The sequence below is a fragment of the Salmo salar genome, chromosome ssa03, assembly GCF_905237065.1.
Source record: "Salmo salar chromosome ssa03, Ssal_v3.1, whole genome shotgun sequence".
NCBI lineage: Eukaryota > Metazoa > Chordata > Actinopteri > Salmoniformes > Salmonidae > Salmo > Salmo salar.
Window position 1 is genome coordinate 58,525,662 of NC_059444.1, and position 20,919 is coordinate 58,546,580.

The 20,919-nt window shown below is 44.3% G+C and overlaps 1 protein-coding gene across 4 annotated transcripts in view; it reads right to left on the bottom strand.

Annotated features, from left to right (window-relative positions):
- The window catches only part of LOC106600808 (zinc finger protein 646), a 24,498-nt gene continuing 3,579 nt past the window's right edge, over positions 1-20,919 (bottom strand). For 2 of the 4 annotated variants that reach the window (XM_014192497.2, XM_014192498.2), the window contains 6 exons: positions 11,420-14,208; positions 10,832-10,906; positions 9,525-10,643; positions 7,482-8,389; positions 2,448-2,834; positions 1-2,328 (listed from right to left, as the gene is read on the bottom strand). In XM_014192497.2, the coding sequence (XP_014047972.1) occupies positions 1,850-2,328; positions 2,448-2,834; positions 7,482-8,389; positions 9,525-10,643; positions 10,832-10,906; positions 11,420-14,010 (5,559 nt within the window). In that variant the 5' untranslated portion in view covers positions 14,011-14,208 and the 3' untranslated portion in view covers positions 1-1,849. Of the gene's footprint in view, positions 2,329-2,447; positions 2,835-3,879; positions 6,473-7,481; positions 8,390-9,524; positions 10,644-10,831; positions 10,907-11,419; positions 14,209-20,919 lie in introns of those variants that run through there. The other 2 variants (XM_014192499.2, XM_014192500.2) reach the window with 2 other exon arrangements.

Here is a 20,919-nt window from a genome sequence, read left to right on the forward strand (position 1 = left end):
CATTTTTCCAGCTATTTATTTTCAGTACTCAGCATTAGGGATAATAATATGGACAAGTTTTGTTAAGAAATTAATTATCAAAACATAGTTTATAAAAGTGTATAGTAAGCATTACATATATACTTGAAACAAAAAGTAAGAACTTGAAATGAATACTTGTTCAAAGCAATTCTATCTAAACTAGGTTCAAAAATTTCCATTTTGTATATATTTTTTTTTAGGTTTAACTAAAATATAAATGTGGTCTAGTTATCACATTACTACTAAATCAATTCACTGTGACTTTATTTCACTTACTAGCAGTTCTCCTAGTAAAATATGTACACAGAGCTTTGAATAGTTGAATATAACACAATTGTATAAGGAAATACTCACTAATGAATGAATTCAAAGGTTACAATACAAGAGTAACAAACTAAACATAATAAATGTGCTAAACTTTCACAAAGTTATGTTTGTAAGTGTGGTTTCTTTTATTTTTTGTGTGTGTGTGTGAGAAACAGAAGTGTCCGGTCTGAGTTGAGGGAAGACAGTCACATCACTCAAAAGGCAAACATGTCAACAATAATCCTTAATCTTCATACCACAATCAAAACACACATAGCAGCTCCCTGTTCGTTGTACAAAGGAAACTTAAGGAAGTACAGTCAATTTAAAGTGTCAGAGTCCTTCATCCTTGACTCCATGTCAATTATACATACATGATGAATAGTCAGGGATATGTGTAAGGACAAGGGGTGGTTACAACACTTCTCCTAAACTGAGAGATCACTAAAACTAGCATTTCTGTTACAAGTGCTGCTACAAATAAGCATACTATAATGATTTATAAAAGCTGTACTGTTAATAATACAGTCAGAAGTATAATTACGATACATGATAAAAACCAAATGCCGGCACCGGCCTAACAATATACATTTCTTTACTTTTATCCATGTTTTTTTTTTTTTTAAATCATCTATACGCGCTTGCTGGTTAGGCGTAGTGTTTAAAATATTGGGGCCAAGAGCCATTTTGAAATAATGGGAGGAATACAGAAATGTCAGAGTAGCAACCCATTAAGAGCATTGTCGTCATCTGCAGAATAATAAGGTTTGAAGTTCATCTTCGTGCTGCCAGAAACACACAAGTTAGAAAACGATTAGAACCTCACAAGAGAGCGATACACCCTCAGGTCAGTTCTATATTACAGAAATGTGACGTCTCCAACCACTACATTAACCGTTAAAACTACATTTTTACAATGTCAAAGTACATCTACTCTTTAATCCAACATATTGCGCATGTTTAAAATCCATTATTTACTCTTCAATACTGTATGACACAACAAAAGCTGCACATTTTTTTTTGTACATTTCTTTTTTTAAATGTATCTAGGCAAGTCAGTTAAGCACAAATTCTTATTTGCAAGCAAAGGCTTCATTGAAGATTAACAGATGGGATGTTATGATGTGTTTCAGTCAAAAAGGATATTGAAGGTTTTTTACCAGTAATCCTGGTGTACCGTTGCTTAATATTGAAGGTTTTTTACCAGTAATCCTGGTGTACCGTTGCTGGCGGAAGGGTTGCTGTCCCCTAGCAAAGGCCATCGAGTGAATGCAGAAAGCACAGCTAACTGATTGGGTGGGATGAAGGCAGACGGGTGAAGATTTTGCAACCCGTGTCCTAACCAGTGTAGATATCGTCCATGTCAAGTCCACTTTTTCCCCTTGTCTGGGGTTGCATGCAGGGCCTTGAGTGTCTAGACCACATAACCTGCTCTATGAAAATCACAGTCTATAACAAGAGGGAGATGGTGGTGAAGGAGGAGGGTGAAGAAACGTTTTGGCACCTCCAGAACCTTGGCATTTCAATGCTTCCCCTTTCCCCACCCCCACCCATACTTTGTACAGATATGGGTCTGAGGTAGAGCCAAGAGGGTGGAACTGGTAGCAGCCACAGACACATTGGTGCGCACAGGGCGCGCTGAGCTGCCCCAATGCAACTTCATGTGGTGGCGCAGGTTGGACTTGCTGGAGAAGCGTTTGTCGCACTGCTGGCAGGAGAAGGGTTTCTCCTTGGTGTGGATGCGCCGGTGGATTATGAGCTGGGTGGACACACGGAAGGACTTTCCGCACTCCGGGCACTCGTAGCGCTTGGTCTCCGTATGGATGCGCCGGTGGTTCTTGAGGGCGTTCAGATTGTGAAACTCCTTTTGACAGGAAGTGCAGAAATAAGCGCCAGTCTTGTGGATGGTCTTGTGGTTGAGGAGGGAGCTGGCGTGGCGGTAGGCACGGCCACACTGGTCACAGACGTGCGATTTGGCCCCCCCACCAATTACCGATTTACCTGAAAATGTAAACGTTGAACTTGTATTAAACCAAACCTCCAGAAACCTTGGCTTTTCAATGTAAATCACAGCAGCACTTTCCCTTCCCCCACCTATAGAAATGGGACTGAGCGCATACCCAGGAAACTGGAAGGTGCTGAGCCGCTCCAGTGCAACTTCATGTGGTGGCGTAGGTTGGACTTGCTAGAGAAGCGTTTGGTGCATTGCTGGCAGGAGAAGGGCTTCTCCTGGGTGTGAATGCGCCGGTGGACGATGAGTTGGCTAGGCGCACGGAAGGCCTTTCCACAATCTGAGCACCGGTGGCGTTTGACCTCAGTGTGGATGCGCCGATGGGTCTTGAGAGCCATCAGGTTGGAGAACTTCTTCTGACAAGAGCTGCAGAAATAGGCGCCTGTCTTGTGGATGTTCTTGTGGTTCTGGAGGGATCCGGCATGGCGGTAACCACGGCCGCACTGGTCGCAGACATGCGACTTGGGTGGTCTTCCTGCGCCAATTGGTGGATGACCTGAAAATGTAAAATGTAGGAATTGTGTCATGCCATAATTCTGATATTTCGTTTGTATACACATTAATGCTGGCTTCACATGCTCGTGGTAAATGGGGAAACTGGGGAGTCATAAGCTCGACATGGTTGTGTTCAAGCAAGTGCTTTTGAACTTGGAACAATTCTTAATGAAGTAAGCTAGCTTGCTTAACATCAACAATATGGTCAGACTAGCTACATTATACATACTGATAAGGTTGTAATTGTCATAAACAGATTTGCTGTCAAAGGGAAAAGGTCAGTGGTGAAACGTCACAACTTGGGTAACAAAAATGTCTCTGAGTTTTCCCTCTTGTAATTCCGACATTGACAGTCCTTCAAGTGAAACTAAAAGCTTCTGATAACTCCGACAGCATATGAACGTTGCATTAGAAACAGCTTCAGCCATGGGGGGAAAAAAGTAATTCTTCAACAATTCAAAGTGCATTCCGTAACATTTCCACATGGACATAGATCTTGATATGTATCGGTAGTAATAAATGAATACTATTAATTGAGACATAAACAAAAAGAACTGTCAGAGAGGCACATCCTGGCCAGCCTCGGTGTATACAAAATGCAGCGTCGTCTTGATTCAATATTGGATCTAGTTTTCTGAAGTTGAAATAGTCTCTACAAAATAATATTTTGGAATTAATAATATTCTTCAAAATCAGAGGGGGGGTCAAAAATATTACTGAAATGTTAAAGATGGTACATTTAGCAATAAATTGTTTATTTCGGGCAATTCACCAGAGCCTTTTCAATATGTCAATCAAACCATTGGGCAAATCAAATGGGCCTTCCCTACACTGATGGTGTACTGAGCCTTGAGCCAAATGATAAGGCTACATGTGGTGTAAATGTCACTCTCCCACTGTACACTGCAGGCATATGGCTTTATTATGCATTTCCACTAGCTAGCAGTATTTAATATGGTCGTTTACATAGTTTGGTAACCGTACCTTGAATTTGGTAGAACAAAACTGATGCCTCAATTTGGGAACAAATGTATAGCTACAGTTAATTATATTCAACACGGATGGATCTTTATTAAGCACAAACTATCATGCATATATAAAAGACGAAATGTACATGAAAACAAAACAAATATGGCATAGGTCAGAGTTACATGTGTAGGATTAAGGGTGAGAGATTTGTATCTTCAATATCTGCGCTAATTTCATCTTCATGGTGACAAATACACACAAATTGGGAGACAGCCATATTGCAATGTTGATTCTACAGCCCTTAGGACAATTTACTCAAAAAACTATTTTCTTTGGTTTCTGCCAGTACTTGAGTGTTTCTTAAATCAACCCAAACAAAAATATTTTATTTATTTAGTTATTTTGAGCAGCCACTTGTTAGTTTAGCATGCTAATCCAAGAGTCCACAGGAATCTTAACCACCATGCAGAACCTCCATTCCAACGTGTATAGTGACCATATCACTCTTGAACAATGCATTATAATAGAAAGGCCATTGTGGTTGCTAGACGTTGGCATCAGCTCAGATTCCATATGGACACTGATGTTAGCGTGCTAAGCTAACTAGCAGAAAATATGCACTCTCTGGGTTGACAAAACAAAATATCTATCTATCTATCTATATATATATATATATATATTTTTTTAAAGCTACGTGGAACAATGAAGTTGGTCTAAATATCACTGGAAAAACTAAAGAAAGGAGTTTTGGGAGGATATTCTTCTTCTTCCAAGGATGAAAGAACTCCAAACCTATTTGGCTGGTTATAAAATAAAAGGTATATTTTCAACAACCACATTATAAACTTGATATCATTTAGTGATTTTTACGTGTTGCATAAAACTCAATATTCTAGCATCAGGATAATGGAATGCATATCAAACATTGCACCTTATAGATTACATATAGATGCATTACAGTGTCCATTTGTCTTATTGTTTGGACTAACATGAGTAAATGACATTTTCAGAGGTCTAATCCTCTAGGGCTGTTTATACAGGCAGCATTATTCTGATATTTTTTTCACTAATTAGATCAGCTCTGAATAAGATCTGATGTGAAAAGATCTGATTTGATTGGTCAAAATAATATCAGCATTGGGCTGCCTGTGTGTACACAGCCGAGGTGTATGATATGAGGGCACCCGCCTTTCTAGAGGCAACAAGGTAAATCACATTATCAAACTTCATCCTCAGTCTGCATCATTTGCTTAAAGCTCTGCAATTGTATACCCCCCTTCCTTACATTCCTCCAACAGGTCAATTATTTGGCCCCTCAACTAGACATTTTAATTTGACCAAATCACTGAAGTGAAAATGTTCAAGCCAAGTCTTTAACAAGGTTGAGTTAACGAAGTTGATTTCACCTTCATCACAGATTAAAAATTGCCTGTGTGAAAACGTGTTGATTATTAAAACACTTAACACTTTCAAAAGTACATTAAAAGTGTGGAGTGAAAGGACAATGGATTCACAACAATGTTCTTCACTAGTTTTCCAGCTATTTATTTTCAAATACTCAGCATTAGGGGTTATAATATGGACAGGTTTTGTTAAGAAATTAATTATCAAAACAGCTTATAAAACTGTATAGTAAGCATTACATATATGTATGAAACAAAAAGTTAGAACTGAAAATTACTCATTATAGTCCTTTCTAATCTAGCCATAATGATGGTTGGAAGTGTCCACTTTTAACCAATTCAGGAGAAAAACGCAAGAGTTCAATTAAAATATAGTTAGTTGTCCTGTGGTCTAGTCATCACATTACTCTTAAGTCACTTCACTGTCACTTTATATTTCACTTACTAGCACCAGCTCTCCCAGTAAAAAGGTGTTCACACAGAGCTTTGAATAGTCAAAACGCAATTAAATTAAAAAAAATACTAATAAATACAAGGGTTACGATAAGGTGTAACAAAATCTTAAGAGAATGAGGACTGAACGCACAAACAATTCACAAAGTCGTCCCTTTGAGTGTGAGTTTTTTGGGAAACAGAAGGAAGTCCAGTCTGACTTGAGGGGAGACGGTCACAACATCACTTGTAAAAGGCAAACATTTCAGAAATATTTCCTTCATCTTTGTACTGCAATCAAAAACACACATTTTACAAGTTCCCTGTTTATTGTACAAGGAACTGATTATTGTTATTTTTTAAACCATAACAAATTGAGACAACATGGAGGAGTACTGTCACAAGTGTTCTTTGGGAGTCCTTCATACTCGACTCCATGCCAATTATACATACATGATGAATAGTCAGGGGTAAGTGTAAGGAAAGGGGGGTGGTTACAACAAAGCTCCGAAAGTGTTAATATAAATAAATGCATTCTACAATGATCTGTTTTATAAAAGTTGAACTGCAAATAATACAGTCAGAAGTACGATTACGATACACGATAAAACCAAATGCCGGCATGGGCCTAATAATATACAATTTTTTTTTTTTTAAACACAACTTTTTGTCTATACATGTTAACTAGCTGGGCGCAGTGTTGAAAATATGGGTGCCCAGAAACATATATTTTTTATATTAAGAGGAATACACAAATGTGATGCCAGAAAGAAGCAACCGATAAAGAGCATGGCTGTCATCTGCAGAAAAATAAGGTTTGAAGCTCATCTTCGTGCTGCAAGAAACACACAAGTTAGAAAACGATTAGAACCTCACAAGAGAGCAATACACCCTCAGGTCAGTTCTATATTACAGAAATGTGACGTCTCCAACCACTACATTCATCGTTAAAACTACATTTTTACAATGTCAAAGTACATCTCAACTATTTGTTCCAACATATTGCTCACTTCAGAGATACTGTTTGAAATCCATTTTCTTACTGGTTAAGATGTTTTGTATAAACATGGCAAAGGCCGCATGCAAAGGCTTTATCCAAAAATCAACAGATACGGAATGGGATGTCATGATGTGCAATGCATTCAAACTGCAAAGATTCCACAAGAAAAAACCTTGAACATTGGTCAAATTCATCAATGTGGTTGACTTGGTGAGCTTCGCGCCACACTCTTGGCATGGCATCAGGATGATGTTCCTATTGTGCCCCGTTTGTTATGACTTCTTTGACACTGGGCTTAACTGTCAATAAAACACTGAGAAAGCTAGAATGGTCTACTGTGTAACATGCAACAGGGAGCTATGACAACAGTATATCATTAAGGTTTCTAAAGGGCCGAACAGAGAAGTCTAGCACACATCCTACACTGAGTGAGCAGTAATCCATGTGTACCATTACAGACTAATGGGTTCTCGTCCCCTAGCAAAGGCCATCGAGTGAATGCAAGCAAGAGTAGCCATGCTGGTTGGGATGAAGAGGATTGGGGACGCTTTTGCAACCCGACTGTCTTAACCAGTGTAGAGGTCGTCCATGCCAAGTCAGTCCTCTCCCCCCTCCCTTGTCTAAGGTTGCATGCAGGGCCTGTGTGTCTAAAACACATAACCTGCTCTGTGAAAATCTAAAAGACATAAACCTCACACTCTACAACAAGAGGGAGATGGTGGTGAATGAGAAGGGGACTAAGTTTTGGCACCTCTAAAACCTTGGCATTTCAATGCATCTCACACTAGCACCCCCCCTTCCCCCATCCCCACCCATACTTATAGAAATGGGCCCGAGGGCATACCCAAGAAGCTGGCAGCGCCCATGGCCATGGTAGGGGGCGCTGAGCTGCTCCAGTGCACCTTCTGGTGGTGGCGCAGGTTGGACTTGCTGGAGAAGCGCTTGTCGCACTGCTGGCAGGAAAAGGGCTTTTCCTTGGTGTGGATGCGTCTGTGGCAGATGAGCTGGGTGGAAACACGGAAGGACTTTCCGCAGTCGGGGCACTGGAAACGTTTGGGCTCAGTGTGAATGCGCCGGTGGTTCTTGAGGGACATCAGGTTGGGAAACTCCTTCTGACAGGAGTTACAGAAGTAGGCGCCTGTTTTGTGACTGTTTTTGTGGTTAAGGAGGGAGCTGGCGTGGAGGTAGGCGCGGCCGCACTGGTTGCAGATGTGCGACTTGGTCTCCGTCGCCCCACGGCTCCTGCTGCCACTGGGGCCTTGGAAGGACAGGGGGTTCATTTTGGGTAGTCCATTGGGGTCCAGTCCTTGGGCCTGCAACAACGTGAGATCCAGGCCGGAGCCCCAGCTAAGGCCTGAGCTCCCGCCCCCGGATGTGCCCCCAGAGGCTCCCCCAGCCCTGGCCTGTGTCTGCTGGGGGGGCCTGGGGGCTTGGCCGTGGGAGATCTCCTGGTGGAGCCGGAAGCTGGCCTGGCTGGGGAAGCTGCGCTGGCAGGGGCCACAAGTTAGCTCCCTCTCCTTTAGGTGGACGCGACGGTGGCTGCTGAGCTGGGAGGAGACACGGAAAGCCTTGCCGCATTCTGGGCAGCGGTGACGCCGTATCTCTGAATGGATACGCCGGTGGTTCTTGAGGGCCAGGAGGTTGGAATAAGTCTTGAGGCACACGGCACAATGGTAAATGCCGACGGTGTGGGTGTTTTTGTGGTTGAGGAGGGAGCTGGCATGGGCGTAGGAGCGGCCACACTGGTCACATCTGTGGAGAGACAGAAGAGAAGAAGAAATTAGTAACTGCTTGCGGTCCTTTTTCACTAATCTAATTGGCTGGTTACCACTTTTCCATTACATACAACTTTAACTAATATATTTATATATATCTATCCATCTCAAAATAATTTGTACAGGTATATGATCTGGAATCCGGCTTAAAGCTTTGGAGATGACTATAAGTGGTTTACCATGTCCTGCAAGAAGAAATAGTCAATTTATACACATAATAAAAGGGGAACACATTTTGGTGGAAACAGGGGGAAAAACAGACTGTACTTAATCAAATAATTGAAAACTAATTTGAGTCTTGGAAGGTATGTGTGGCTCCCTGCACATTTGGATACAACAATTCCATATCACACTTTTCATAGAATAATTTCATGAAAACTGTCTTTCTTACTGGCCGCAACTGTGGTGAAATATGTTGGCTTAGTGCAGATTACCCCACCCCCCAAAAATAACTAAATTACAACAAAGCATGTGCAGTGTAGCAAGCTCCAAATACTTACTGTGGATCTAAGTCTAAGGATAGGCCCATGCCCTTTATCAATGTAGTCTTCACTGTAATATCAGCAAAAAACAAACAAGAACCTTTTCACTTCTACGGTCTTTTACCATTTTAACCAGCTTTTGTGCCTTGACTTTGTCAAACAAAGAAGCCCACTAAACTAGGTTTACACTATCAACAACCTAAATGTACAATGCACCTATAAAAGAGACAGGGAAGCACAAACAAAGGAGCACTACAATTCATAACAAGTACAAGGAACACACAAATCATAAATCTTACTTATTATACTACGTCAGCTACTTTGAATTGGTATCAATTAATGTCCGTATTCTTTGTAAAAGCAGAAAATAAAACATCCAACTGAACAATCAAATCAATTCTGATGCATTGTAGCCTACGAAACGAATGTATATCTAACTGAAAGCAAAAGGGGGGACTTATCTGGTCTCCACTAATCAATCTGTCCAAACTTCAGAAATATCCGAATTCCGGTGCACGTATGGTCCCAAGGAAGCCGGATTGGAGATCATATACCTGTAATAGACATGTAGAAACCTATGATCTTCACTATTTTCACTTCAAGAATCACAAACAACAGACGAAAACTCACGTGTACCGGCACTCTTCTCCCCCTGTCGTGCTTGCAGTGGCCATCCTCCTGCCCTCCTTGCCTACCTGGTTCTCCCCGCAGCGGTGCCTCGCCAGGCCTGACCTCCCCTGGAAGCTCTTCCCGCAGCTGGTGCAGCCAAAGCGTGTGTGGCCCTCCTCATGGACCTTCTGGTGATTGCGGAGGAATCTGGCTAGCCGGAACGCTTTCCCGCAGTGGTGGCAGATGTGCCTCTTCTTCTGCGTGTGGATGCGCATGTGGTTGCGCAGCGCCATGTAGTTGGAGTACGGCTTGTCGCAGTAGGTGCAAGTAAAAGTGCCAGTCTTGTGTGTGTGCTTGTGGTTCAGCAGGCTGCTGGCATGTTTGTAAGAGCAGTTGCAGATGTCACAGCTGTAGGGGCGTTCATCTGGCACAAGGTCAGCCCCATCGATGCTGAGGCTTGAGCTGTTGAGGGAGGCCGAGGACGAAGGGAGCTGCTGAGCAGGACAGTCATGTGCAGCGAGCTCGTCTGCAGTAGCAAAACCCTCGCAGCACCCATCACACTCGTAATCCATTTGAGCAACAGCTCCTGCAGGACCCTTGCAGAGCTGTGCAGAGTGGTGGGTGGTCAGCTGCTTTTGGGTACGGAATCCTTTGCCACATTCCTGGCAAGTGTGCTTCTTGAGGGCAAAATGAAGACGCAGATGGTTTTTCATGGCCAGGCGGTTGGGGTAAGTGGAGTTGCAGACATTGCAGTGATACTCGCCAATTTTGTGAAGATTCTTGTGATTGGCCAAGCTGCCTGCGTGACGATAGCTCCGTCCGCACTCATCACAGGCGAAGGGTCGTCGTCCCCCTTCTTGTAGATCAAAATTCTGAGCCCTTGAAGTACCAGCCTCTGAGTAGGGTTGCTTGAAGCCTTGTTGTTGTTGTCCATACTTGACTTCCCCCATGCCAGGGTTCTGGGATTTGGACGATTCTCCTCTCATGGCCTGCATGCCAGAAGGTCCTCCTTGATACCTTCCATTGCCTAGTTTTGCGAGCTGGGCGTGAGCCTTTGCTCTGTGTTCTTCATGGAGCCGAAGGTGGTTTTCCAGCTGCTTCTGGATCTTGAAGGCCTTCCCACACTCCTCACACTTATGCCTGCAAAAGAAAGTGAGGACCAAATTAAAAGATGGGTTAGGAAGTGGTAAACACTCCTTTTGCCTATTCCACGATCTGCCAGCCATTCAACTCGCTCCTGACATCATGAATGGACAGCCTACTGGCTGAATGGGCACTAGCTACGTTTAGTAATGATGATAAAAGCACATTTGGGGAAGGTTATTTACCATTCAAGTAAAGCCATCGTTTCGGAATCGGGTGCCACTTGGGGACCGCTTCTCCCTGTGCCAGCGGCAGCCTTGCTGTAGCAAGCCAATAAAGGGAAATCACCAGTCAGAAATACATTTTACGTTTAGAATGGATTCAAAGATGTCATGGCCTGGCCATTTCTTGGGTTCCTCAGGGTTGCTTAAGGGGTATTTTGTTTTTAATTAGCTTTACAGATTGGACTGTAGCACAGAGTAGACTCTTACATTCAATGACAATGTTCGTTTTCCAGCTGTGCCGCTGTACAGTGAGGGAAAAGCGGTGTGTTTTCTTCAATAAAATCGAATGCCTATTTTTTACATCAATGTGGAGGCCCTCGATAAGAAAATTGATTATTCTTACTCATATCTAGTATTATTACAATGAAAAATAATGCATCTCATTATTTCTGAGAAAATAAAGACCAATCCATGAAGGTACTGTAAAATCCAGATTTTTGTGTAAAATGTCCTATTGATGTCAATTTGGACCAAACCGATCTTATGTTATTAATAGGCCCACAAAGACAAACAAGTCTCAATGGGGAAAAGCATCAAACAATAGCTTACCTTTTTAAATCAAAGTGGGTCCTCTGGTGGTTCTTAAGGGCCAGCAGGTTGTAGTAGCGCTTCTGGCAGACAAGGCATCTGAAGACTCCGGTCTTGTGAGATTTCTTGTGGTTGAGCAGGGAGCAGGGGTGCCTGTAGCCCCTACCACACTGGTCACATTTGTGGGGTCGATCCTCCGAATCTGGCATCTGTTGTCTACGGTCCTGTCCTCCCATATCACGACTGCCTCCAGGTCCTCCAACTCCGCCGCCACTAACTCCATCTCCGCCAGTCATCCCTTTAGCTCCATTCAATCCTTCTTTGCTCAGCACTCCTCCTCTTCCCTTTCCAGGACACAGGTGAGTGATCAGGTGATGGCGATCAGCGAAGAACATGCCACAGTCAACGCAAATGTGATTCCTCCCATCACCATCCATTTTGCCATTAGTATTGGTGGGATCGGCCCCCATGCTCTGCGCTGCTGCATCTGACCTTTGTGGCCCATGAATCAGTTGGTGGTTTAACAAGTCTTGCTTTCTGGAGAAGCTCTGGCCACAGGTGCTGCAGATAATCCTCCAGTCTGCCTCACCGTTAGGAGAAAGTGCTGAAGTCCCAGGCCCTGTGGGATTGTTAGCATGGCTGCGCAGATGGCTCCTCAGGGCCCTGAGGCTGGCATAATGGTTCCCACAAACCGAGCACTGGTACACTTCACCATCATCTTCATCTTCTTTATTCATCCTTTTTCCCCCTCCTTGGGCATGGGACTGAGAACCATACTGAGAGCGCTGTCCATTGCTCTCTTTCACATTTCCTCCACCTGAAGGGAGAGCAGCGCCTCCAGGACTGTTGTAGCCACTCATGTTTCCCATGAATCCATTGGACATCCCCTGGTTCTGTCGCCGTTGGGGACACATGTGAGACTTGATGCCAGAGATGTCCCCATACATTTCTCCACAGTCAGTGCACATGTGTCTATCAGCCTGGCGGTGGTTCTGGGGAAGAGGGGAGTGCCCAGAGTTGCTCTGGGCAAGGGAGCCATCAAATCGATCATGGAACTCCAGTGAATCCAAACCACTGCTGTGGCCACCATCAGGTACAAAGTGAGCAGCGTCACCAAGATTTCCAGGGAGGGAGATAGGGGTGGTTGCGCCACTCCCCTCCTGCACATAACTATTCTGAGAGTCAAGTGTCAGGGGTTCCGAGGAGAGCCAGTCGCCTTCAGTGTTGAGGGATGATTGGTTGGATGTTCTTCCCTTATGGCTGCGGAGGTGGCTATGCAAGGCAGCCAAATGCGGATATTGCTTGCAGCAGATGGTGCACTGGTAGAGGCCAGTCTGGTGGGAGCGCTTGTGGTTGACCAGGCTTCCAGCATGGCGGTAGCTCTTCCCACAATCCTGACACTTGAAACGACGTTCACCATCATCAGAAGAAGATTGCACTCTCTCTCCAGATGGTGATGGGTTAGAGTTAGAGCCAATCCCATCAGAGTTCAGGATACCATCCTGACCATGGGAGCCTGGGTGGGGGTCATGGGTCAGGTAATGAACTTTGAGACTCTCCAGATCAGGATGCCCAGCCCCACAGTACGCACAAGTGTAAATGGGGTTATTGACAGGAGGGCCAAGCATTGGGTCAAAGGGGCCACGTTTATCATTTGGCAAAGGAGGAAGCGGCAGAGGGTCACCCAGGGCAGGTGTGTACGCTGGGGAGCGGACAGCGCTGAGATTGTGCGGCATTATCCCAGGGAAACTACGGGCAAGACCCAGTGAAGAGGAGGCTGCATTATGCAACAGGATGTGCTCCTGGAAGTCACTCTTGTTGGGCAAAGCTACCTGGCACAGGTGGCAGAAGCAGTTAGCCGCATCATCGGTTTGGGGCGCAGACGAACGCTGATCAGTCACAGAATCATGTATGTTGTTGTTAACCATCGATGCTCCAGGAGTCTTAAACTTTGAGTGGGTTCGCTCATGGCCGTTGAGAGCAGCCAGGTTGTTGAACTGCTTGTAACAGACGGTGCACTTGAACGCCCCCTCCTGGTGACATTTCTTGTGATTAACCAGGCTGCCATGGTGGCGGTAGGTCCGATCACACTGATCGCATTTGAATGGACGATCCCAGGCATCATCAGTTACAGGTGACTTCTTATGATCATCTGGGTCATGTGACATCACACCATGACCCATTCCACTGTTGTTCAGGTGATTGCGGGCAAAGCCATCAGACAGGTCCTGCGCAAGACCATAGTTCCTCTCATCATGTCCGTCTTCAGCGCCTTCGTCACCGCCGTCTTCCTCTGCCTGAGCACTGCTTGGAGATAGTGTGTGGATACGGAGGTGGTTCTTCAGAGCCACAGCATTGGGCAGGGTTCTGGTGCAGACTGGGCACTGAAAGGAACCCACTTCATGGGATTTCTTATGGTTGGCCAGGCTGCCAGCATGCTTGTAGATGCGGCCACATTGCTCACACTCAAACCTGCCATTCTCTTCTTGCTGGTAGTGAGCCTTCATGTGTTCTAACAGACTAGGGGTACTGGGGCAAACCATATCACACTCTTTACAGGGGAAACCCTTGACACGGCTCATATCATGCATTGCCATAGTAGGCGTATACATTTAAGGAAGGGGAAATCAAGTCTCAAGATAATCAACAAAGTAGACAAGGGGAAAAGAGAGAGTCTTAGCTCTTGGATTCTGTGGTGTCAGCCATTTCCTTCCCAGAGCTGAAGAAAGTCTTCTCTTTTAGCCATTCAATGCCACCTCGTCAGGGCAGCACTGGAAGGATCTGGACACGGAGCAGGCAATGGAAGAGCACTGTTGAAATAGAAAAAACATTAAAAAAGGGGGAATTTAATAATTTAGAAGAGACTCATACCAGAAATGATTATAAATACTGAAAGTCTAGCCATTTGCACAGTCAATGTGGAAAGGTTATCTATTCTATACTGCAAGAAATATGACAAAGAACACCTTCATTGGAATAATAATGGTCTGGCAAAAGCAAACACAGGCTCCAAATCCCCCACATCAGACATTCAGACCAATTAAATATTCCCAACATTGAAACTCTACCTATCAAGGGTGCTGGGCAGGGTAAATCAAGCACACCTACATGTAACAGCAGGAACACACACAGGATTGTTTACCGTTTGCCAGCCGAGAGTAATTTGCACTTCTTAACAGTGTCGGCAGTCAATCTCTGTGTTCACAGAGCAAAAACCTTGAAGTCATCAGCCACAAAGCCTTAAAATACTACAAACCAGAAGAAGGCAGTAGCTTTGTTTGGCAATGCATGTCTGTGTGTGTTGCTTAGTTTATGGACTAGATTCCAATGTTAGCTAGCTAGCTGCGCTGATGTTGCTATTTTGTAGAATGCCCTTGTTGATACTAGCCAGATGGCCACAGCTAGATAACTACCTAACAATATGAAACAATTAAATTCACTCTCCATAATCCCATACGGCCTGTGCCAGCTCATAGCCAAATGTTTAGCTAACTAGCACATTCGCTAGCTAGCACAACATAGCTAGCTTGCTCAGGACACTGTGTTAACTCGGCAGCTAACACAGGAAGCTGTTTCATGGAAACTATTCCATTGTGATTTAATTAGAATATCAATACTAGCTATACTGGTTAGCTAGCTTGGAGGAAGTATTTAGTGTTTTGTGCATTGCATCTGTGTACTTAACTAGCTACCATCCCATAGCCTACAATGCAAATTAAGAGTGACTGGCTCATCCATGTATGTACAGAGAAATTGCTATTTTTTCCCCCTTTTTGTCATCACTCCTGTTGACTCCATGTGGGGGTTCGTGCTCTCTGATTGGCTCAAAGTCAAGTCAAATTTTATTGGTCACATACACGTGTTTAGCAGATGTTATTGCGGGTGTAGCGAAATGCTTGTGCTTCTAGTTCCGACAGTGCAGCAATATCTAACAAGTAAAATCTAACAATTTCACAACATATACACAATACAAACAAATCTAAGTAAAGGAATGGAATTAAGACAATATAAATATATGGACGAGCAATGTCAGAGCAGCATAGACTAAGATACAGTAGAATAGTATAGAATACAGTATATACATGAGATGAGTAATGCAAGATATGTAAACATTATTAAAAGTGACATTATTAAAGTGGCCAATGACTTCAAGTCTGTATATAGGCAGCAGACTTTGCTAGTGATGGCTATTTAACAGTCTGATGGCCTTGAGATAGAAGCAGTTTTTCATTCGCTCGGTCACTGCTTTGATTCACCTGTAATGACCTCACCAAATTTCTTCAGCCTCCTGAGGTTGAAGAGGCGCTTCAATGCCTCTTCAGCCATTTCAGTTTGTCTGTGATGTGTACGCCGAGGAACTTAAAACTTTCCACCTTCTCCACTGTCCCGTCGATGTAGATATGGGGTGCTCCCTCTGCTGTTTCCTGAAGTCCACAATCATATCCTTTGTTTTGTTGACGTTGAGTGAGAGGATATTTTCCTGGCACCACACTCGAGTGCCCTCACCTCCTCCTTATAGGCTGTCTCGTCGTCGTTGGCAATCAAGCCTACTACTGTTGTGAATTGGAGGTGTGCTTACCCATGCAGTCATGGGTGAACATGGAGTACAGGAGGGGGCTGAGCATGCACCCTTGCGGGGCCCCAGGGTTGAGGACCAGCGAAGTAGAGGCGTTGTTTCCTACCTTCACCACCTGGGGGTGGCCTGTCAGGAAGTCCAGGACCCAAATGCACAAGGCGGGGTTCAGACCCAGGGCCTCAAGCTTAATGATGAGCTTGGAGGGTGCTATGGTGTTGAATGCTGAGCTATAGTCAATGAACAGCATTCTTACATAGATATTCCTCTTGTCCGGATGGGATAGTGCAGTGTGATGGCGATTGCATCGTCTGTGGACCTATTGGGGCGGTAAGCAAATTGAAGTGGGTCTAGGGTGACAGGTAAAGTGGAGGTGATATGATCCTTGACTAGTCTCTCAAAGCACTTCATGACGACAGAAGCGAGTGCAATGGGGCGATAGTCATTTAGTTCAGTTACCTTTGCATTCTTGGGTACAGGAACAATGGTGGCCATCTTGAAGCATGTGGGGACAGCAGTCTGGGACAGGGAGAGATTGAATATGTCCGTAAACACACCAGCTAGCTGGTCTGCGCATGCTCTGAGGATGCGGCTAGGGATGACATCTGGGCTGGCAGCCTGGCGAGGGTTAACACGTTTAAAATGTCTTACGTCGGCCAGGGAGGAGAGCCCTCAGTCCTCAGTAGCGGGCTGCGTCGGTGGCGCTGTGTTATCCTCAAAGTGGGCAAAGAACCTGTTTAGCTTGTCCGGAAGCAAGACGTCAGTGTCCGTGACGTGACTGGTTTTCTTTTTGTAGTCCGTGATTATCTGTAGACCCTACCACATGCGTCTCCTGTCTGAGCCGTTGAATTGTGACTCCACTTTGTCCCTATACTGAAGTTTTGCCTGTTTGATTGCCTTACAGAGGGAATGACTACTCTGTTTGTATTCTGCCATATTCCCAGTCACCTTGCCATAGTTAAATGCGGTGGTTCGTGCTTTCAGTGTTGTGCGAATGCTGCCATCTATCCACGGTTCCTGGTTAGGGTAGGTTTTAAAAGTTGTTGGCCACTGACAAGCATTGCGATTCTACAAGTAGAAACGGCAGGTCCGTTGCTACCGGGTCAGCATGCAGCAGGTACCGCTTTTGTTCTAGCAAGAGAAGGAACGGCCTATCACTGTGGTAAGTACCTATTGGCAGTCTGATTCTCTGCATTTCAAGCTTAATGGTCCTGAAATTTAGGCTCTGTCCAGAAACAACAGCCCAATCCCAAATTGGCCCCTATACCATATACACTTGTAGAGATCTGATTTGATAGGTGTACTGTAAGTAACATGGCAATAGCTCCACTTTGCCCTCTGATCGACCAGGGGGCAGTTTCCCCATATTGCTTATGCCAATCAAATCTTCTCAGATCTTCACAAGTGCATTGGGCGAAGGGTTTAGGGTTCAATTTGGGATTGGGCCAACCGCTAGCCCCATTTCCCCTAGACCAGGGCCACACGCCTACAGGGTCCAGAGGCTGCTGGTTCTTTTCTACCTGATAATTACACACACCCAGTGTCCCAGGTCGAAATCAGTCCCTTACTAGAGGGGAACAATGGCTTTGAAGGTCCAGAGCTTAGTTTGAGGGCCCTAGATCCAGTACCGCTGCTTTTGTAAATTATTCCCTTCTAATCAGGGACTGATTTAGACCTGGTACACCATGTGTGTGCAATGAATTATCAGGAGATATATATATCTGCCCTAGACAAAGGTCTAAGAGGCAATATCTACTAAGAGATAGCCATATTTCCTCCACCTGTTCAATACTCTCAGATCATGTGTCCAGGATAGGGGTCGAAAACAGGTGGCCCACAGGCCAATATCAGCCCACTAGTTATTTATTTATTTTGGGGGGGGGTCTAAGTTGTGTTCAACTTGCATTAAATTATTATGATCCGTCACCCCGACAATCTGCTCTAGGACGAACAGGCAAAGCGAGAGGCTCCAGTCCCATTACTTGGTCCACAGGCGAATACAGAGATAAGCAGACCAAGTGGGGAGTTTTTGTATCGAGATCTACGAGAGTGTGGATTTGGTCAACAAAAAATGTGATTGCTAATTTGCTAAGTGAGGCTTATTTGATTGAATAGAAGTTTCATTATGTTTAGGTTGTTACAATTTCATTCAGTTATCACTACATTCGTATCTAGTTGTTTGTTTTGATCACGCATATCTGCCCTCTCATTGGCTAGAATGGTCCCACCTGATCGCCCCCCCTCCCGCCTTTCTGAAAACAACTCCCATTGTTAGGGCAGAAACAAGACTCATCATTGTATCGAGTATCTCTTACAGGGCTTTAGAGATTTCAATTCCACCAGGAAATCAATCATTATTCTTAAAGGCCTATTGCAGTCTTTGGAATTGTATTTTTAAATCACCACTGTAGGTCTCGAAATCCTCAGTCTGATCATGTAGGCGTTGGGAAACAAGTTGGAGGACTTTTACCTACACAGCCCTGAAAGGCTGATAAGATGGTCTAGAGCCCACCCACATCAGATTAACAGTCATTGGTCTATTATACTCAGATCACATTGTGACGTCATGTTGTGGGCCAAAAGTTCCATCCCACCTGAACAGGCTGAAATTCCAGGCTTTTTAATTTTTTTTAAACAGCTCTTAAACAAAAGGGCATTATCACAATTTCAGTGTTATTTTGACCTGTGTGGAAATATAATGGGGGAAAAAAGATGAGATTTTCCTTCAACTGCACTACCCTTTTAACATTCAACACTTACGCTTTGTGGGGTGAAAATACATGATCAGTTCAAACCTTCAAAAAAATATACACTGCTCAAAAAAATAAAGGGAACACTTAAACAACACAATGTAACTCCAAGTCAATCACACTTCTGTGAAATCAAACTGTCCACTTAGGAAGCAACACTAATTGACAATAAATTTCACATGCTGTTGTGCAAATGGAATAGACAACAGGTGGAAATTATAGGCAATTAGCAAGACACCCCCAATAAAGGAGTGGTTCTGCAGGTGGGGACCACTTCTCAGTTCCTATGCTTCCTGGCTGATGTTTTGGTCACTTTTGAATGCTGGCGGTGCTTTCACTCTTGTGGTAGCATGAGACGGAGTCTACAACCCACACAAGTGGCTCAGGTAGGTGCAGCTCATCCAGGATGGCACATCAATGCGAGCTGTGGCAAGAAGGTTTGCTGTGTCTGTCAGCGTAGTGTCCAGAGCATGGAGGCGCTACCAGGAGACAGGCCAGTACATCAGGAGACGTGGAGGAGGCCGTAGGAGGGCAACAACCCAGCAGCAGGACCGCTACCTCCGCCTTTGTGTAAGGAGGAGCAGGAGGAGCATTTGCCAGAGAACACCAAGATTGGCAAATTCGCCACTGGCGCCCTGTGCTCTTCACAGATGAAAACAGGTTCACACTGAGCACATGTGACAGAGTCTGGAAACGGCGTGGAGAATGTTCTGCTGCCTGCAACATCCTCCAGCATGACCGGTTTGGCAGTGGGTCAGTCATGGTGTGGGGTGGCATTTCTTTGGGGGGCCTCACAGCCCTCCATGTGCTTGCCAGAGGTAGCCTGACTGCCATTAGGTACCGAGATGAGATCCTCAGACCCCTTGTGAGACCATATGCTGGTGCGGTTGGCCCTGGGTTCCTCCTAATGCAAGACAATGCTAGACCTCATGTGGCTGGAGTGTGTCCGCAGTTCCTGCAAGAGGAAGGCATTAATGCTATGGACTGGCCCGCCCGTTCCCCAGACCTGAATCCAATTGAGCACATCTGGGACATCATGTCTCGCTCCATCCACCAACGCCACGTTGCACCACAGACTGTCCAGGAGTTGGCGGATGCTTTAGTCCAGGTCTGGGAGGAGATCCCTCAGGAGACCATCCGCCACCTCATCAGGAGCATGCCGAGGCGCTGTAGGGAGGTCATACAGGCACGTGGAGGCCACACACACTACTGAACCTCATTTTGACTTGTTTTAAGGACATTACATCAAAGTTGGATCAGCCTGTAGTGTGGTTTTCCACTTTAATTTTGAGTGTGACTCCAAATCCAGACCTCCATGGGTTGATAAATTGGATTTCCATTGATTATTTTTGTGTGATTTTGTTGTCAGCACATTCAACTATGTAAAGAAAAAGTATTAAATAAGATTATTTCATTCATTCAGATCTAGGATGTGTTATTTTAGTGTTCCCTTTATTTTTTTGAGCAGTGTATATTTTGTCTTAGATTTATAGAATTTATTGCTTTATGTTTTGCCAATGTTTGTTTTAAGACATTTGTTCAAATTAACCTATATTTTATGGGTACATATGATTTATCATCTGACAATTGTCAGTGCGTATTCAAAGTCTTAGTATTTAGGCATATGTGCTAAATAAAGGCTTGTGTTGTGACAACTTTTAGACATGGCTTTTGTTTTATTAGATGTGGCACGTTTGCAGCTTGTGTAGGCTTCCAGGCTGTCCAATATGTCGTGTGCCAAGTTCTTCCTGCAGAATCTTGAGAACCACACACCTATAGTTTGCACATTTATAGCACAAAACACAATAGAAAGGTTTGTGGAATGTTCATAAGCTCTGTGATAATTCTTCCAAATTTGAGAAGTTGGCTTAAAATAAGCTAATGCAAATTGATATTGCAGTTGCACACACAATTCTAAAAAAAAATGTAAAGGGTCAAATGCCACATTGGTCATTTTCAGTAACATAGGCCTAGTAGTCTAATATTCAAATATAGGCTCAATCCACTATTCTAGAGCCTTCAACCATTTTCCCCCCAACCTATATTTGAATAAGGCATCCTATGCCAGAACGGCTTATTGACATAGGCCTACCAGTATTTGTTCCTGTAGTCAAGTGACCTCAACAGAATACACTTTATACCTGCATGGGTTAGTCTTACAACTTTAATGTTAAAGTGAAAGCGCCATAACCTCTGGG